At 38.9% G+C, this 21,255-nt stretch overlaps 1 protein-coding gene across 6 annotated transcripts in view; it reads right to left on the reverse strand.

Annotated features, from left to right (window-relative positions):
• Positions 1-21,255, reverse strand: part of CRACR2A (calcium release activated channel regulator 2A) — a 52,675-nt gene that overhangs the window by 16,026 nt on the left and 15,394 nt on the right. For 5 of the 6 annotated variants that reach the window (XR_007201542.1, XM_048294214.1, XM_048294215.1 and 2 more), the window contains 7 exons: positions 19,842-20,010; positions 18,156-18,302; positions 12,588-12,678; positions 9,964-10,059; positions 4,909-5,096; positions 2,945-3,016; positions 699-744 (listed from right to left, as the gene is read on the reverse strand). Coding sequence is in view for 5 of the 6 variants with exons in the window: in XM_048294214.1 (XP_048150171.1) it covers positions 699-744; positions 2,945-3,016; positions 4,909-5,096; positions 9,964-10,059; positions 12,588-12,678; positions 18,156-18,302; positions 19,842-20,010 (809 nt within the window). In the remaining variant the exon portion in view is untranslated. The remainder of the gene's footprint in view (positions 1-698; positions 745-2,944; positions 3,017-4,908; positions 5,097-9,963; positions 10,060-12,587; positions 12,679-18,155; positions 18,303-19,841; positions 20,011-21,255) is intronic. The other variant, XM_048294219.1, reaches the window with a different exon arrangement.

Here is a 21,255-nt window from a genome sequence, read left to right on the forward strand (position 1 = left end):
TAGGAAAAATCCTAGAGGTATAAATGCTTCAGGATTCCCATTGTTAAACAATCAGAACAGGGAACTCCAGATACTGCAAAAATGAATCTGCTTTGTCAATAAAACAGCACAATGTCATGGAAAAAAAGTAAATGGATATATATATTTTTACAGCAGCTTTTTGTAGGACTAAGCAAATATAAACTAAGTGGCCTTAGTCTCCTTACACCAGGGTACTTCTAGAACATCTTATAGGTCCATTCTTTGCTGCTGCTTAAAAAGTTCATAGGATCTGCTTTTACCCCAGTCTGAAGAGGTATTCAGGGACTGATTTGGGTACTCAGTTATTGTACTGTTGTATAAACGTTTCAGGATAAATTACCTATGCTTGACTGAGTGAATTAATGCAATTTAATTGTTCGATTTTTAGGTTATTTAATCCTTTCATGATTGCATCCTTAGTTTCTTCTAAAATACATTCATGTCTCCTCAGATAGCTCCCACTTTGTAATTCTAAACATGCAGCTCTTAAAATTGTTCAGCAAATTAACAAAATCTTATTTTCAAGTGAGAGAAGAAAAGACAGTACAAATTAAGACTAGGGCAAGATTTAAGTGTCACAAAAGTCCATCTCCTGCACAGCCTTCTGTTCCCCTTCTTTTGAAGCTGTTCTCCTATGTGTCTGCTCAACACTGGATTTGAAAATAATGGTTGGTTACCTGTAAAAATATGTCACGTTCATCCTTGAGATGTTTGTTCCTTTCTCTGCAAAGAGAACACAAACAAAAGAAACACTGAAGCCAAGTATTTAGAACTGCTGAGTTTTCTACCCCACACTAACAAAGAGACTGGACAGTTGGCAGCGTAAAACTTTCATCATCCTTTATTTATATTCTCACCTCAGCCAGTTCCATATCTGGGCTATTGATTCTCCAGCAGGGCTATGCTGATTAAAGCCAGATGGAATCTGGATTTCTTTCTGTATTTCATCTAAACAAATGCCTTAACACATAGAAATTAGTTGTGGTCAATATGCCTTCACCTACTATAAATTAGAATGTTTAATGATTTTCACACTAAATATGATCTCTTAATGTGGAGAGGGTGCAATGAACACCATCTCTTGTTCATCTGGTGACAGCTGTGAAGGCCAGTTATGTCCCTCTGAGGGCTACAGTTGTGGCTGCCATGGAAAAGTCAGCCTAGGAAAACATCCATCTTCCATCCTTTGTGCAGAAATAATGAAATTGTCAAGAAACACAAACTCCAGGCAATCAGCAAGCTCTGATCAGATCTGACAACAAACCTGCTTAGTACATCATCTGTTGTCTCCATCTCTTGCTGGCCTGGCCACAGGAGAGACTGAGCAGCCAGGTTGAACAGAAACAAACTCTGTTGTCAGATGTTTCTATCTACGCCCCCAAAACTTGCAGCAGGCAAGATCCCAGAGTGGCCTATGGAAAACACACACTGCAAAGTAAGAGCCTTTCCTCAAGCCTGCAGAATTTTAGGTAATTTTAAAAGGAGGCCTCCTGAAGGATATGCAGTCAGTGAAGGCCTATGGGCAGGTGAAACCTACAGCCCATGCTGACTGACCACTGAGCTAACAAAACCCAGTACTGCTGAACATTACAAAGAGGACTACAGTTGTCTGAACACAGCTCCAAACTTCGAAGTCTATCTAATAAAGGAGTGTTATTTAAAATAAATATATTTTGGTATCATTTCACAAATATTTAGGGGAAAGAATCTTCATTTTGGCTCAACTCCCAGCACTTGAGAAGCAACAGAGCCTTTCAGCAAGCTCCTGCAGCCAGGCTTCTACTGCAGAACCAGCTTAGAACTGTTCACTGCTCTTCTATTTTACATTTGACTTTCAGAAAGGACACTGTCCTACAACACTGAATTGTCAAAATGAAGTGTATTTTTCAGGTGTGCTGCCTTCTACTCTATGCAAGAACAGAGCATACAAAAGTCTTTTGTAACCATTTTTACTATTTTTTTGTCATTATCCTGTGGCAGGTTGACCTTGACTGGCTGCCAGATGCACACCCAGCCACTTTCTCACTCTCCTTTCTCAACACAACAAGGGAAGATAATAACATGGAAAAGCTTGTGGGCCAAGATAAAGACAAGATTACTTACCAACTACCCATTACAGACAAAACAGATTCAATTGTAGGATTATGAGAAACAGAGACAAAACTAAAATCACCTTCTCCACAATCCCCTTTCTTCTCAGGCTCAATTTCACTCCTACACCCTCAGCTCTTCTACCTCCTTACCAATCCTGAGTGGCACAAGGGGGTGGGGAATAGTGGGGTTTGTGGTCAGTCCATAACAGCTTCTCTCTGTGGCTTCTTCCTCCTCACACTGTTTTCTTGCTCCGGTGTGGGTTCCCTCACACAGGTTACAGTCCTTCACAAACTCCAGCACAGATCCTTTCCATGGGGCACAGTCCTTCAGGAATGGAGTGCTCCAGCATGGGTTGCCCATGGGCCGCAGCTCCTGCTGGAAAACCTGCCCCTGCATGGGCTCCTCTCCGTGGACCAAGCTCCTGCCAGGAGCCTGCTCTTGTGTGGACTCTGCACAGACTACAAGAGACTCTGCTCCAGCGGTGCCTGGAGCACCTTCTACCCCTCCTTCTTCACTGATCTTGGTGTCTGAAGGGCTTTCTCACACGTTTTTTCTCACTCCTCTCTCACAACTGCTGTGCTGTTTTCCACCCTTTCTTACTGGGGCTTTCCCAGAAGCACATCGTGGCTGTGGGGCTCCACTGTGCCCAGTGCTGTGTCCACTGCCACAGGGCAGCCCTGGCTTCTCTCTGGCACAGAGGCTGCCCTGGTGGCACTCCACTGTCAACACCTGGACACCTACACTCACTACATCTCCCAACATAATTTCATCCTTTAATGGACCTCTTTAGAATTGTATAAGAAGTTCTTGAATGGAAGATCTACATTACCTTAAAAAATCCAGCTGCTTCAAAAGTCCTGACTTCTCCCTCTGTAAGGTTTCTGTCACCCAGTACACCTCCCTGCAATAAAAAAAAAATAAAAGAAAATTGTTCTAACCATGGTAAGAACACTGCTAAAATGCTTCCCCCTAGGGGTATCTACATTTGAGACCTCAGCTTCTTCAAACCTGTAGATTCTATTCTGCAGGAATAGAAGACGTTTATTCAGTTTATTCAGTATAAGGCCCACAGTAGCATGGCAGTATGAGTTAGCAGAGGAAGGAGTAGAGGTTCTTTTTTATAAAAATACAGCTTTTTAATTTCTTCATCCAGAGAGCTTAATGTATGTTGATACTGGCACTTTGAGCATTCAGAAAAGATACACTGCTGAAACACTTCTCACTCATGGCCACTAAAAAACAGGTGACATTTTATCCAAAATTAGAGCTTATCTTGCTGCTGGGAACCATATGTCAGGCTCACACATGTCTACAATCCCTACAATTTCTTTCCAATTCATGACACTTATGAAGCCATTTTAACACCATTTACTTTGATTTAACACAATTTGGTGTTCGGCCTTAAATGATTTTTTTTTGCCTTTCAGTGAAGCCTCAAGTTCTTCCTGTGCACTATCTGAACATTACACCTGCTTCAACAGCTCAGGTCCTACCAGACTGACACAGATGTTTAAAGCAACACTGCAGGTGCAGTTGAATAGGGCTGAGCTCTAATTCCATAAACCACTATTGAATCCAAAGTGCTTTGTAAATGCAGTAGTATTATTCAGCAGTCTGACCACTGGACAGATTTCCTCTGTAGCTTTTAAATCAGATCATTCCAGTCTTTGCTCTGGATCTGAAAAGAGAGGCCTCAAAGAGGAAACAAACCACCTTGAGGAGGAATATTTCTACTGTCTACTTCTAAAACACACATCAAACATGCAAACCTAAAAATTCTAGTCACAGTGGCCATTCTTTAACACTAATTTATCAACAAAGTTCATTATTCATACCCTCAAGAAAAATTAAACAAGTAATAACAAAGTAGAGCTTGGCACAAAGCTTAAGAGAAAAAGAATGTGACATTTGAACTAATGTTCTGCTCTATCCTGAAATACGTCAAACAACAACAGTTCTGAATTATGTAGTTCATAGCTGCAATGGCTAGGTACATCTGTCATTCATGTGCTATCCATTGGCAAGGAGAGGGTTTTACAGATCCCTGAGCATTTCTTTTAAAATGGACTTCAATGAACATTTCTGCCAATTACAGCTCCAGGGTAATGATTCTTCTGCTTTATGCAGAAGGCTGGAGCAAGACAGGTAGCTGGATCTGTCAGAGGTAATTTTTATCCCTCAAAATATGAACCGTAAATATTTCTTTTTGAATTTTTTTTTTTTTTTTTTTTTTTTTGTAATTCAGAGTCAGAATCTGAAATCCACAACATTTGAACTGGAAACCCCAAAATTATGGTTCTGAATTACCATAAGGCCTTGTGGGAATAGCAATAAGCTTATCTTGCTGGCCTTACTAGGCTTACTTTTGATGAAGAAAAAAGAAGATCCTAGGCATCTCACAGTCAAGAGTGCATTCTGAGAAGCAAGTTTCAGATAGACTCAGCTTTGAGGAAGATGGAGCATCATGTGCCACAACTGTAAGGCATTTCCATAAGGAATTCCATTGGTATTTCAAAACTAAGACATGACATGGATTTTTAATTCCAAATACCCTCAACAAATGGCAGCAGGGAGAACACTGACAATTTGAACACGTAGCAAAAGATTCCATAGAAGCCAGATATGCTACAGAAAACATGCTGAATTACCTGAGGGAAAGCAGCTAGAACTGCACTTGGCTTTGCAGATGGTTTCTGCTTATGACACCAGCTTAAATCACAGCACTGAATACCCTGGGGAGGCTCACAGGCACGCTAAGCAAGTGCCCCACAACTGCTGCACCTGGAGACTTACATTTCCTTCTCCTCACTGAGCCTTGACGCCTCCTCCTGAAGCACCTGTAGCTGTTGTTGAGCCAGGCTTAGTTCATGGGATGTTCTCTCCAGGTCTCTCAGCAGCTCCTGGTTAGTCAGCTTCAGCTTGGTGTTCTCTACTTTGGTTTCTTCTTTGCCACTGAGGAGTTCTGTACACTGATGCTCTAACTGGGGTGGAAGAAAAGAGAACAGAAAGCATTAAAACTAACTGAGGCATCTTGGTTTTGAGGCTTTCAATTTGGGTCTTAGAGGTTAGCTGAGTAGGGAGCTATTTCTATCAAAGCCAAAAAATTACTAAAACACATATGGTGCTCTTCCACTGTTCTTTGTACAGACGTAATTACGTTACACAAAAACAAAGCCATACTACTCTATGACTGAATTTTATCCAGTTCAAAAACACACCAGTACAAACCATAAAAAAGGTGCTACTGAGCAGATTAGCAGCATTAAGTTGATATTCACAACTGCTATTTTAGACTATTTTCCACAAAGATCAGGCCTACACAGAGTGATTCAGAGTTCTACCTAAAAACTGTTAAGATTTAAATCTGATAGCTGATAAACCTTTCCATCCCCAGTAATATGAACAAGCAGTAACCTTTTTGCCACCTCAGACAGACCTGCCAAGAAGTGTGAATTAGAGCCTTTTTATCCAGTTTCATATTCACTCTCCAAAGTACATCAAAGGAAAGATACACCTTCCCTGTGAAACAGGTAACAGCAGATGTTAGTGGTTTCTGGTACATAAAGAAGTTCTATCTGCTTCTCCCTGGCCAACTGAGCAAATTTAAACAGAGCAAAACTTCACATTAGGAAAGGCATTGATGACCTTAAAATATAAAAGCTTTATTTTTTACTTCTTTTTTTCTGTATTCATTTTAAGGGATGTAAAACATCCTAGGAGAATTATAGTTATACCATTTCAATCTTCTGGATCTGAGACATAATGTTAGAACTCTCATTTTGCCCATCAGAACAAGCAGAGCTCACCCAACCAAAACCTGTCTTCACCCAGCTCTTCCAGTCAGTTCCTACCCTAGAACACTGCTATTGTTCTAGTCTTGGTTTTGAACAAGGCCCAGGTTAAAAACAAAAGCAGAAAATACTTTCTAGCCAAGATTGTGAGAAGTCAGGAACAAGTGTGGAGTGGGAGCACTTAATCTCAGCAGCAGCAGCAGCAGCTTAGTGTCTTTGCTGAACTGCAGCCTCAGCAGGCTCACATTTCACATGGAACACTGGCTGGGCATCAGATTACTGCTGAACAAGGTTGGTTTATGTGGATAGATTACATCAGTTCCTGAATATTGCTTCCACTCCTTGACAGAATGAAGTTCTCCATTCTAAGTAAAAGACCAGATGCTTCAGGTACTGAAGACAAGACTTATCCAGAGGAGTGGCTTTGGGAGAAGCAAAAAGTGACCACTCAAAGATGAACTTTCAAAAATCTTAGGAGCAACAAACTGCATACAGAAATCCCACTTACAGAATAGTATGGCCATCTGAAAGCTTACACAGAGACTGTTCAGGAAATGTAACTGCAACAGTAGCCAACACCAGCTCCCAGAATCATCTATACTGATGTTAGAAGTACTTGCTATAAATCCTGGAGCTCACTCTTGTCAGAAAAACTGTAACATAACATCTAAATCCCAGAACATAACGAGAGAAGAAAGGGTTGTTTCCCAGCAATTCAGATCTCCCTTCTTCTGCTGTACCCATACAATCCTTTGAGAAATGCCAAACACCACCTTTAAAGCATTCATTTAAAAAACTCCCAATACACAGAAATAGCTCATTAGGTGAATGCTCAGCTGGTATTAGAATGGCATAGATCCTATAGCTTCTGGCTGCTTATTGGAGCTGAATATTGGCTCCTATGCTCATCTGGTAGATGGAAACTGATGGGAAAAAGACTCATGGCCCATAGACATGTTTAAAAAAATCTAAGTAGCAGAGAGATTTAAACCATTACCACAGGTCAAGCACAGACACAGTAACTGATGGTACATATTCTCTTTTTTTGACAAAAATGAGAGGAAACCAAGTTTAAGTTAAGTAAATAACTGGGATTATTCAATGCAAATGAGCTGTTACTGAGAACCACACACACTGAGCACTCTCCATGCAACCCCTTGTTCTTAGCTCAGCATGCTTTCTGTAGTTTTTATCATTTTTTTTTCCCTATTTATTTCAGTTGCACATGAAAGATGAAATATTTACACAGTGCCATGAGGCAGTTATAAGCACTTGAGTACTACTGATCCATGTTCTTATGCATCTCATTCCCAATCCCAAGATCATGTTCTTCAGTGGCTGTCATCAGTACAGAACGCAGCATTTTATGTGAGAAGTCCAGTAACTCCCCCGCATTTCACCTGGTCCACACCTACTTTCTTCCCCTCACATAGGAGTCTGTGCCCTAGAAGTTATGCTGGATATCCTCTGTCCCCAGCGCCTCCTCCTGAGACATTCCATCTCACATCCCTTGAGGAACAAGGGAAAACCTCGTGCATTATCTAATGCAGAGCATTATACAGAGCAAGCTGACAATTCGAGACCATGGCAGCCAGCAAAAGGGCCTAAACAATGGAATCTTGGCCAGTCAACATGGAATCAGACCCACATTTCAGTCATGCCAGCCAGACAACCCTCATAAGGAAGAATCCCTCTGGCTGTGTCAGCAAAACAACGCTGAGCTCATCTGGTTTAAAAGCTCCCTTTCACATTTTTGTTAATAATTTCCAACACAGAAATAATAACATTGTACTTCATATTTTCAAAAAAGACTTATTAATGAAGTTTGGAAAAAAGCATTTGTGTGCCTCTCAAGAGGTTCTCTCATACAATCAAGCATAGAAGTTGTAATTAAATCAAGCTACCTTACTGTCTGCAAGAAGAGATTTAATTATTAAAGTATATTTCCATACCAGAGGAGGAGGCAAAAGTGAAAGAGATCTCTGGGTAAGGCAAACATGAGACACCGCACACAGATATCTCAGTGAATGAAAAGCAATATCAGAAAATGAGTGGGGCCATGGCATTACAAAAACAGATCTGAGTAAAGATGAGAGTCACGTTCAGAGATGATCATTAGAAATTAGAAAAATATATGTAGAAAACAGTGCCTCTAACTACACTGAGTAAAACACTCAAATAAATAGGCTAAATTGCTATACCAGAAAGAAAAACCATCAAATACTGCATATCAGATTAGCAATAGCCAATCAGTTAGTTGAATGACAAAAGTTTCAGTTGTCATCAATCATCTGAATGAAATTATGTCACTCATCCCACCATTAGAAATAGTGAATTCCATTAGCCCAACACAGCTTCCTTTTCATTAAAATGGGATAGTTCAATCTTTATGGTGTATAGAGATCCTGTCTTTCAAAAGCACCCTTGTGATTCATGTAAATTCGTAATGGAGAGGGGAAACGACAAATGCTAGAAATTACAAATAAAATAAAAAACACAGTAATACTATTAATAATAAGCAATGTAGAAAACAGAAATGGAAAACATAAAATCAGATAAAAAAATAATACTAACAAAAATAGCACAGACATTGATTTATGTTCTCCAAGATAGGCAATAGTAGACAATGGCAATGTAGACAACAATTGTAAGGTAAGACTTCCTGGTATTGTTGCCTATATTGATTAATTATACCAGGCTTAAAATTGAGTGAAAGCCTTTGAATAGTTTCTGCGGGTTTTATACCGAATTTAGCAAACACGTTCTTGAACAAAACACAAGAAGAAGGTTTTACAGAATTACTGGTTGATAGCTAAGTTTTAAACAGAGCTTTAAAGCAAAAACAAACAAAAAAAATAGACTAAAATATAATCATTACAAAATGATAACAAGTAATTTCTTATACTTTTGCAGTTAGTTTCAGACTAAAAATGCCTGATCTGTGTGCCCCCACAGATATCTTCAAAGTATAGATTATATCACTCTAGTGCTGCAATGTGGTAAAGAGCCTGCATAAAACCACATATATTCTGATTCACAATGGTACTGAACAAGGGTAATTAACACCAGGCAGTTGATTTCAATTATGGAATGGACTTTTAGTTTAGTCCTGTATCCTCATCAGCTAAACTTCACAGAATCACAGAGTACCAGGTTGGAAGGGGAACTCAAGGTCCATCTGTTCCAACCTTTCTTGGCAGAAACACAGTTTAGACCAGATGACCCAGCATCCTGCCCAGCTAAATCTTTAGTGTCCGATGTTGGGGCATCCACCACTTCCCCAGGAAGTTTATTGCAACAGCTGATGGTTCTCATTGTGAAAAAGTTTCTTCTTTTTTCCACATATTCATATTCTACAGAGGGAATTGCATTTATAACGTTCCATTTCTGTCCTTTAAATTCCAGTGCTACCTCCTTTACCTATTGCTAGTCTTTCCTGCAATGACCTGGGAGCCGCTTTACAGCAAGTTCTCTGCTCCCCCAAGCAGGCCATGCTTTTTAAGAAGTAAAACACATCAGGTTTTAATATGGGAACTTGACAAGCTGTTACCAATGCAAGGGAAACATCCACTGCTATAAAACTGCTATCACAGAGATATATCAGGAGCAAGTTGTTCAGGAGGGAGCATTTCAAGTTCATAGTGCTGAATCGTCCAAAACAAGTAAATGAGTGGCTGGTACAGGCTTTGAGCAAAGGTGGGCACTAGAAGAGCCAAATCATTGTTCTCTGCTCTTAAGCTGTCTGGGTGTTAAGCCAGTTCCTAGAACATTGAAGGTAGTAGAATTCTGCTATGTTTTCATAAAAATTACCCTAGTACCTGGGGAGAATATCCAAAGCATTATGTTATTTTCCATTTTACCACATAAAATGAAAATTACTTTAGAAATAGAGGTTAACATTTTTCCTAAGCACATGACACAAAAACAGAGGGTCACAATTTGGCAGAACAACATCACACCAACTTGCAGTTTCGGGACCTAAAATAGTACCTAATGAAAATCATGTGAACAAATAAGAGCTATCTATTTTTCAACTCTGAAGAATATCAGTTAGTACCCTTTTCTGCTTCTGAACCAGCTGTTCCAGTTCTTGTTCTTTTGACAGCAGCTTGCACTCCAGCTCTTGACTGTAGGACTGAAACCTCTCTGTGTCCTGCAAAATTCAGAGAGGAAATGGATTAACAGAACAGCATAACGGCATCAGCAGCAGGAGAAATAACAAATCAGGGATGAAGTTTTCCACAGTGAATATAACAAGACACAGGTAGTACTCAGTTTAGGGATGGTATCACCCATGAATCTGTAAACTGGTGTAGTCCAGCAGCTTCAATGACTGTGGTTTCTACAGAATGTGCTGATTGCGTATGAGTAGGTATCAAGTCTAGAAAGGGGAGGCAGATGTCTCAGGCAGGAGGCTGAGGAGCTTAGCCAACCTAAATCAATACAGCCAGAAGGTATCCTCTCATTTCCAGCCACAGCAACTCAGGTTGATGTGAAAGAAACAACAACTGCCACGCTTAAAATCCATCACTAACAACAATTTTTCGCAGATGTTCCACAGGTATAAACAAGCGACTGGGGCTTCAAGCTCTGCCTTTCACTTAGCAATTATATTAACCTGTCCACTTTGTAAGTATCCTGCAATCACTGGGAACTCCCAGTCATATTTGGGATTACTCCTTCTGACACTCCTCAGCTGAGAAAAATTGTCAGACCTCTCCTGAGTAAAATCAGGTTCCACTAGTTTGTGTCAGCTAAGAATCTGTCCTGTTCCTCCAAAAACAGGCTTCTACTCTCTAAGGTCCCCAGGAAAATGCCTCTAAACAAAAACAAAAATTCCATCAAAACAGCAGTGGTTCTTACATGTGTTTTCCCTTAAGCAGTACCCATAATGGGGTAATCAAATGCATGATAACTGGCTCTTTCTGGGGAAGAATGTATATCCAAATGAAAAAACAGACTAACTGCCCCTTTTGTGTAACATTCAGTCAGCAGGGTATTAAGTACTGTAAATAGCTACAATTTGTACTTATTTGCATCTTACCAATTTCTTTAAATGTATTCTTCAAGAGCTGCTCTTCATTCAAGCCACAATAATTTCCCCTTTATATAGCATCAATGCATCTCTCCAGGCTGTAAAGTCTTTGTAAGACTTTGCATTAGAGAAAGAATTTAACAGTCAGATCTCCCCAGATCCCAAATTAGTCATGCAAAGAAACAATACTTCTTGAGTGTCTGGCAGCCCTTAGTGTGGCTGCTGACTAAACTGTAAATAGCTTGAGTGGGAAGCTTTCATGAAAAAGCCTGAAAGAAATGGCTTAACCTCAAATATACAACTAATTAGGAGATCCAACAATCACTGCTTATGGAAAAGTCTTTGTTGTTTGGGGGTTTTCAGAACCACTTCAGCTGTGGGCTATTAAGAGCACATAAACTATTTTTTCCACAAAACTGCTGTCAGGCAAAGTTGAAAATACTTTTTATCCTTCAGCTGATATACAAACTTTTATTTAAAGGCTTCATCTCATCCACCACTAAAAACTGCTCTCAGCTTGGAATGGAAAAAAACTTGAAAATTTGAGTCAGGTTCACTACCCTGTAAGGCAAGTGAAAAGAATGATTCCTTACACAGCTGATAAAGGCACCTTTTTTTTGGTTGGCAGGAAACAAAAAATACTTCATGTATTTGCATCACGAAAGGAAGCTTTAGATATATTTGATTATATTGTATAGATATACTTATATATATTTGATTGAGAGTGGAGACAATAACCACTACTTTGGCAACTATTTCTATCATGTACTGCTGAAACCCTGTGTTTGTGTCATTTATATGACTGATGCCAAGAAAACAAAAAGGGATGAGCCAGTAGCTCAGTAGATGACTGACTCTCCCAGGCCACCCAGAGCAGCTGTGAAACCTCCAATATTTTAATACTCAAAACGTAATTGGCCAAATTCCTGAGAATCCTGATCTAGCTAGGAAGTAAGGCATCCCACCTACATGGTTTTAAGATTACTCTTTCCTAGAGCATGCTGGAAGTTCTTGTTAGTTTCCTTGTTATACAAGAAAAAGCACGAGAGAAGAATCCAAAGAAAAGACTATGAACACAGTAGAGGAGATTTAAAGACTTCCCAAGGAAACGGAATTCATTTTCAGGTGTTCTGGAAGCACCATGGGTGTGACAAAATAATCTGACCCGTGTTTATTTTGCAAATAACCTGTGGTTGTTTTGCAAATTACCATCACTTGAGTCATCTCTTGTTGTTATCCCCTCCCAAAAAGCAGAGACTGTAGAAGTCAGCAGGATTGGTGCTGCTCTGAACAACCTCACAGACTGCACTTCCTAATTGAGACCAGAGGTTGGACCTAGAGTAGCATCAGTAATACAATGTTTGTAGTAAACTGACTTTCAAAAGAATGCCAGTCGCTGCTGCTGAATGCCAGCCACTGAGCACAGGACATCAGTGCTCCTTCATCCAACTTTATTCACTCAGTTTGAAGCTTCAGAGACTAAAAGTTTGAAGCTGCAGTAGAAAAGCAGCTGTGAGGTGAAAGGTGTTTTTTCTTCCTCAGTTATGAAACACATTTTGTGGGCTTTAATTTCACACCCAGAATGAGTTTAAAACCACTGAAAGGGGGAGCAGAATCCATGGCCACCATAACAAAGAGACACTCACTTTCAAGAGAAACTGCTCTTTCTCCTTTTTGATTTGCTGTTCCATTTCTTCATAGAGATGTTGAATTTCTTCATCATAAGCAGCAATTTTCCTAATAAGAGATAAGAAAACACTGAGTGGGTCTTTGTAGCATTACTTCAAGAGATGGCTCACATTACCAGCTAAGCTCCACATCTCTGCCATAACACAAGACTCCAAACGTATGTTCAAGGTGTCAAGGAAATAGAAATTTTTGTGCAGCAAAGCTCACAGATTAATTTTTTTTTTCTCATGGAAGTAAAGCTTCAACAACTCAAAAGCTAATATAAAGCTGATGTTTCCATATAAAGCAGCTGTTCATCATGCAATTTTAATGACTAATAGATCTTAGGTATAAGGAAGAAAGTTTACTAATATCTTGACAATACCAAGATCTCAGAGCCTAAATTTGACAGTTAAAACTATTTTCACTGTAACTTCCTTTTTTTTTACTCTTGGACTGCACTGTTCCCCATTCAAGGGTACTGAATGAGGTACTTCCATCTAAGACACATTAGCTAGAATGGAACTCTTGAAAGACCTTCATGAAAACAGCCTTACTGCCTCTCTGACAGCTTTGCTGAAACAAATTTGAAAAGCCCAGATGAGGAACAGAAATAAATACGTTGTGCCCAAGTGTATATGACTGTAGGAAAAAAAAAAAGAACCTCCAAAGTTCACTTTTTTCCAGTAGAATATTGCAATTAATATCACTGCAGCTTGATACACGAAGAGCAAATGGTTTCACTTGGGCAGAAAAAATTTAACTGTTGACAGGGAACAAGAGATCTACTTTGTTCTGCTACTACCCTATTCTATTCTCATTAATGCAGAAACTGAAATGCAAAAATCTCTTTGTATCAAACTCAGGGGACATCCTAGAAAAAATTTTAATTGAGATTGTTACGACCTTTCTATGACAGTACTGTATATTCCCCCATATACTTCCTGCCATAGCTGTTCCTTGAGCAATCTGCATAATGCATCTGTTCAAATAAAGTACAGAATCTTCAAGGGCATTCACATCAGCAAGAGCTAGACAAGGAACATCCAGTAGAAAAAACCACCAACATTTATTTTGTATCTACTTTTTTTTTTTTTTTTTTAACCTACTGCTCTATATGTTCTGTGGTTTTGCCTTATTGAAGGCCTGGTTCTCTTCTCATTTAAAACAAACGCAATTTTAAAGAAAATTCAAAAACTTTACCTAATCTAAGAAGCGTGAGTAAAACCAGAAACAAGTCTATCTTTCCCCCTTTCAACAGCAGAACACTTGACACTGCCAGCTTCCCTTTTCAGTCACAGATAAAAAATGTAAGACATTTTCCCAGGATCTACAGAAGCAATAATCAACTGTTAAACTACAAGAATTTGAGGAAAACTATGGCTGTCACTTAGACTTTTGTAAACTCTGACTAGGTGAGAAAACCAGGCCCCAAAAGGGCCTCTGCCATGTGACTGCAACACTTGCAATAGAGAGCGTCAGAAAATCCAGAAGCCCTTTTTTGCCTTGCTCCCCTTATACTGTAAAAGTGGTTCATGTTCTCATCTCAAATTTTATTTTCTTGAAACTAAGAAAATGCTTCATAAGGAATTAGCATTCATCAATGCAATCAAATCACACAAATTCATGGAGAAATAACAACTACTTAGAAAGGCATGGCAGAGATGCTAAGATCATACACCTGCTGTATTCATGCAGTATAATACCACTTTGACCAGCGCTAGACTGACTGCTGAAAAGCCCTGTAACTCTGCAGAGGCAGAACATATTGCACAGCTGTCAGTGTTTCCATGGGAATCATAAAGATTTTCTTGGCTTCTGTGTGACAGGGAGAATATCTTTAGTCCTGTGTTTTAGCCTGCTGATTTAGGTATTTCTTTCCTCTTCTGTGTTTGGGAGCAAAGGATATGGCAGCACCATGAAGACTACACCCAGGAGGTACTGCTGGATGTAGGAATCTTTTTAGTTGGTCTGGCACATAAGCACATGCCATTTCTGTAGGCTGAATACTCTCCAAGCATTTAATTCATAGATTTCCATTCTTATCTCATGGTCAAATTAAACAGAAGGGGAAAATAATATCCCCTTGTAATCAAAAGTGTAACAATTTTCAGTAAAATAACTAACAAGCAGCAGGAAAAATAATCCAATACATTAGCTGGCAAATATTCCCCACATATATTCAGGAGGAAAAAACTGAATTCATAAGGATATATTACTGTTACATGAAAAAGGCAACATGTTTTGACTAAAAGTTCTATTCCCTTGGATTACCCCTTCAAGTCTTACTTAACACATAATTTTATAATTTCAGCAATATTTGATAATGTAATCTCTCTTGTCAGTAATGCTGCAGAATAAACAGATGGAGAAGAAAGCAGATGAAATGTAACATGAGCTCACTAAGTTCAGATAAGTTCAGGATCAACACACTCAGAAGGGTTTAATTTTTGCCCATTCATGTAGTTGCAATGTGAACTGTTTTGATTTCACAACTGCTGTTCATGCAGTTTGTCGTAATGGTTCTTTCTCCTTAAAAAAATACAGTGATTTGTGCACAGTGTGAACTAATCTCCTGAGGTGCTGATTCCTCTCCTCTTCCATGAAGATGGATTCTGACAGTGTCTCATGCTAAGCCCAATGAGAAGTCAGCTCATCCTTCCCTTCTCCTTTATACCCTTTTGTTTATCTTGCCTGTTTAGAACTCTGTTGTTTGAAACACACTCTACATTTTTATTAGGTTTGTCCTTCAAATGCAAAGCACAGCAGCAGACAGAGCTAATGGCAGTTGAAGATTTTATCTGCTATTAGAAGAAAAAAGTCTTTCTCATCTCTTTTAGGCTTACTTCCTACCAGTCTTATTAAAAGCCCCTTGGTTCTACTGCCAGGGATTTGAAGAATAACAAGGTCTGTCATATCCCACTCCAGCCTTTGCCTCCTCATTCAAGAGATACGACCTTCTAAAAACAGCTCTCTCAGAATAGCTGTTCTATTCCTTTAACCACTGAGTTGCCATTCTCTGCACTTTTCCTCATCCCACTACATTCTCCCTGTGTTGCAGAGACCAGAACTTCCCACAGTGCACTCAGGACATGGGTGCACTAAGATTCCATGTGGTGCCAAAAACGTGCTTTGCCACATGCTCAGTACCTTCCCTGGTAATGCCCAGCAGTTTACTGGGCTCTTCTGGCTGATTTCAAGAAGCTCTCTGCAATGCCCCCATGGGCTTTCTCTGCAATTGTAATTGCCCATCACATCGGCTTGATTTTATTTTCTTCTCCTAACATTCACCTCTGCTTTTCTTGCGTGCTCAATACACCACCCTGTTATTTAAAAAAACACTAGTGCTAAATTTAAGAAGCCATCTAATTTTAAATTCATCCTTAAAATGAAACACAAGTACCAAAAATCAAGGAGAACTAACTTACCCTGGCAAATAAATATTGTACCCACAAAACTGCATTGTGTTTAGATTTAAAATCACAGTTTTTTTCTCTCTAGATAGTTACAGCAGTATTAACCTACACAGTCCCTCGTGCGTGCTGTATTTGCACGTTTGTGTATTGAGAATATAGGTCCAGGCAGTAGTGAGGCTGAACATACAAACAGGAACAACAGCAGCCTACCTGATCTATTGAACCAGAACAGGAGGAAACTCCTGGATCTCTTAGACCACAGGACTCAGGTTCATGAATGAAAATATGCATGTGTGAAACCTCCAGAAGAAAAGACAGAAAACAGGTAGAAAAGAACATCATGGGTTAAGAGCATAGATTTTTATGGCATAAAGATCCCTGCACACACACGAAGCTTCTCAGAGCATCCAGAATAGAAGAAAAAGGAACAATTTAAGACAAAAGCACAGCCTACACCCAGGAAAGGAGACAAAAGGCTGAGAGTAGACTGCCTTATTGCCTAATGACTCACGGAGGTGAGTCAGGAAGGAAAGATGAAAGAACAAATTCATATTCTATTTCCAAAGGGTATTATTGTCACCAATCAACAACAAGCCAGGAGATATTACAAGACCTCAAAACCCAGCGTTCCTTATCTTCTGTGATCCCACAGTAAATCCTGGCCAGTCTAAGCAGATACATGCACCTTAGTGCTAATAAGTATGTGGGTATTACAAAAAATTAATCTTCTCCCCTATATGGTGCTGTCTTGATCTTTGCTGTTATTCGTACATAGTTTAAAAGGAAACAGGTTATTCATCCCCACCGTTACCAAAGACAACATTACTACTCTGTTTCCTTCCTGCAATCAACTACAAACAAAACAACAATCTACGTGCAGAAATCAGTGGTGTTATCAGGAGCAACAAAAAGAAGAAATTAGCTACAACATGTTTTTACTACAAAGGCATAAAAATCCAATGTGTTTTCAAGGTAGAGATTTCACATCAGCTAGAAAAGATAATGCTAATGTACTCTATGTACTCTGCATTGATCAGAGTTATTAAACAGACACATTTATTCATTAAGTTCCCAAAAAACACTCACAAAAACCTCCTCAAAAAAACACAGAACAAACCTCTCACCACACACGGTAGTTAATCCTCTCTAGTCTAAACAGACAGCAAAACTCACTGTATGCTGTTTCCAGCTGTCTGAAGGCTAAAACCACACACAGAGACTTAGATGAAAATGCTACTACGAATATAAACCAATTGTCTTTAATGACCATATATATTTAGGTTTTTTCCTTCTCCATAAGCCTTGTTATATCCTCAGAATAGTCAGGAGAGTGCTGAACAAATGAAGTAAATGTTCAACAATATATTTGCCTTTATTACTCAGTCTGTAAGAATCTGAAATTCAGAAGTGACACTTTAAAATAAAAATACAGTGGAACTTCAACTACGCCCGTAATTTTGCATTCTGTTTAGATTTAGCATCACAACTTTTTTCCCTCTAGATAGCTCCATATAAAAGCATGATCTATCAATTTTAGTCCTTACATATATTTTTTGTATATGCATTTTATGCATTTGTTTATATATACATTTTATATGTTTTATATATAAAACATACACGCTATTTCATATTTCATAGGTTTGCTTTATATACATACATATATTTGTTAGCTTACACTTTCACTAATATCAGTGCTTTGTGCTGCTCTAACATCTTAAACCTCTTATGTCTCTGGCCAGTTAATCCAGGTTTATAGCTTTTCTGCACGCCATGCTTGCAAAGCACACAGACAATTTATCAGATTTACTGTTAAATATGACTTTCCTCTGGAATCAAACTGATTAACTAGATTGGAATCACTCAATATTGTCTTAAAACTTCAATGCAATAACAGACATCTGCAAAAGAATTTCAGTCAATAAAATCTTAACTGGAAAAGAAAAGCTAATTTCATTCAGTTCTGCCATATGAATAGTTTTACCAGTACTCTTAATGCCTGATAAAATTTTACTTTATGGGAAGGCTTGTCCTCAGTTCTCCACTGAAACACCTTGTTGATTTCAAAAGTCCAAATAGTAGGTAAAATAGCTGTAAAACTAAACAAGAAGTCTAACAAAGAGAAATACCAACTTTTTTAGAGCACACTCCAACTCATTCTTCTCATTATCTGCTTCTTGGAGCTGGGAAAAAATTCTGACCAGGAACTCTTCAAAATTGGAAAGCAAATGAGGTTCTTCTTTTCTTAGCTGCAACCAAAGTTGCTTCACATCACTCTCACTGAAAGAAGAGATCATAAAGGATTCATTAAGAAAGAATATTTCCCAGGCTGCAGTAAATGTTCTTAGCACCTTTAGTAGATGGAGGCTTCAGGGCATCACTAGTCAGAACACAAAACTTATTAAAACCAACTTAAACTGTGCCAGATTTGAAAAGGAGGAGAGGGTGGGAAATGATGGAGATTGAATTTATTCAAAAAAATGCATTGTAACATCTGGTCATTCCTGACTGCAGAATAGCACGGGAACTGCTTGTTTACTGGGTGCCTTGCCCAACACTTCACCTAAACAGGAATGGGTGAGAAAGACAGATGAGATACAACGTGCCCTGCCATCACTTCTATTAGAAGCAAAGAAGTTCCCATAAATCTAGAGGGGAGGGGGCAGTGGGAAAGCTAATCAAAATGCCTTCCTCATAAGAAATGAATGAGATTCAGATCCCTAAGTTATGTTGACAAATTGCATTTGTACTGTATTCTTTCATTTTCAACACATTTTTATTCCATGGTGAGTCTGCTACAAAAATCAGAACAAAACGTCTTGAAATTTTGATTTAAAGATTTACCAAGATAATGTTGTCTTTCCAAATCTATTCAGCAGACATTGGGAAAGAGATGCTCTATTGTGAATGATAACAGGTTTCTAATACTTTGCCAGAATTCTCCTGAACCACTTTGTCTCTTCCTGACTCATTCTCTTCCATGTGCATTGCAAGCCTGAACCTAGCCAGCAAAGAGTGCTATATTTAAAGGACAAAATAAGGATAAGGACAGAAGAAGTGGGTGATAAATATCTCTTCATAATGAAAGCCTTTCAGGATGACTGACAATGAACTGTTTCCTGGAACAGGCAGTTGGGGGAAGAGAAGGACTGATGAGCACTTTTATTCCACATTAAGAATCGCTGATGTATTTCTTAAATATTTGTACCACCTGTCCAGATTTTCTCCCATTTTTGCCCAATGCTTTTTTTTGTTCTGCAATATTCATTGTGATGGACAAATGAATGCCAGGCCAACACACAATAAGCTATTTGAGCAGGTTTTATGTTCCATGTTTCAGAATGAGCCACCCTGGCCTTGGAAGACATAGTGTTACCAGAGCAATCACAACATGCAATTATGCATGAAGGGGAGAAAAAGCAGAAAAAGTGGAGAAAACCTCACTACTTATGGTGCACTTTAAAAACATCCCTTGCCAAAAATAGCAGTCATCATGCCTTGATTGAAAATCAGTGGCATCTGGGGATTACATGCTTGTAATTATCTATGTTCAAATGCCATGGCACATCAAGTGGTGGAGCTTTCCCATGGCAGAAAAACATGTTTCATGTGCCTGGAGTATAACAGTTTTGCTCTTGAAAATTTTGGTTGAGTGGCATTTTATCCTGACAACAAGAAAATTAGGTTTTATAAGGTTTTTTTCTCTGTGGTTTTGAGCACCTTTCGTTCTCGCCATTCATCTTGGATTCCATTAAAATCAAACCCAGAGGTGAACCATAAAAGGTCACACAACTGACTACTATTGCTGTGAGGACTCACTCATCCAAAACCTTTTTAGCTCCAAGCCGATCCATCAGATTCGAGAACTGGAATTCTTCATCCTCATCACCACTCATGGTCTCCTCGCATCTAACTGGGCCAGCTGTTTCACCTTCTGATGGTGGCACCATGTCATTTTTCAAAGCAATCTGCTCCAAAAGAAATTGGCCTAAGAATTAGAAATTGCACACATTAGCATATTCAGAACTTACTATAAAAAGCAATGTCATACTAAACATACTAAAGCTCAAATTTTACAGTAAATAAACAACAAAAGGATGAGACATGGCAAGAGGATCCCTGAGTTCTATGGCTGACTTTGTGCCCAGTTTAATGCCTAACCTTCAGTAAATCATCCACCTCAAAATTCACAAATATAATAAAAAAATTCGTATCTCCATGCAAAAAATAAAAGGACAGAAATTGCAGTAACAACTCTTCATAAATTTTGTAGTTTTCTTTCTTGATGGGTTTAAATAGGCATTAGGAATCTAAAATAACCATAGCACCAGTACTGATAAAATGTACATTATATAAAATTTAACATTCTTTTTAGTGCATGACCAAAGACACACATTCAATTCCTATATAAATTGCATACAGAAAGCTGTGTTTTATTAACAGTAGTTGTATGGTGAGGATACAGAAGTGAAATTGCCACAGTGAAATTGCAGGGGGGTGGAATATTGTGATTTTATGCAGAGGATTTTTTGTTATATTCTAAATTCCAGTACAGAAATTACTATAGACCCAAGGAAAGAGAAATACTGGTATGGTTTTATATTTTTATTAACTCCATCTTGCATTCTTTCTCATAGCACCCAGAAGAGCATGTTGGCAACAGACCAGTCTGTTGCAAAGAGAGGTTACAGTAAATTTCAGATTTGCCACCATTTAGAAATATGAGTAGGACTCTCCCATAGTAATTGGTGCAGTATGACCTTTATCCAGACACTACTCTGTCTTCTCCATTCTCTAGCTTTCTAAGGCAGCTTTTACCTACTACAGCTTCTGCTTCTATCAGGAACGCCAACATTATCACCTAGCCAAATGTAGGACTACCTGGTCTGGAAAACACCTGTCAGCGCTGTGTAGCAGGTTAAAATGTAGCACACTTTACACTGCCTATCCTTATCTTTTATGGGATGTGGTCCATGTCCCTCGTGTGCCTGTGTGGGTGTCTTTGGGATACATGTTTAACTTTACGACCAGCTGAACATGCGAACAGGAAAGCAGTGGCCACATCCACCTTTGAGCAGGAGGAATCCCCAGGATCTGGAGCTGTTTGAGATGGCAGCCACTTACAACCTCTCTTAATAAAGAGTTTTGGTTATGCAGGGACTGCTTATGAAAGTAATCTTAATTTAACTTAACTTTAACTTATGAAAAGCAAAGCAGCAATACATTATTTCAT

This window comes from Corvus hawaiiensis, chromosome 2, assembly GCF_020740725.1.
Source record: "Corvus hawaiiensis isolate bCorHaw1 chromosome 2, bCorHaw1.pri.cur, whole genome shotgun sequence".
NCBI classification, from domain to species: Eukaryota; Metazoa; Chordata; class Aves; order Passeriformes; family Corvidae; genus Corvus; species Corvus hawaiiensis.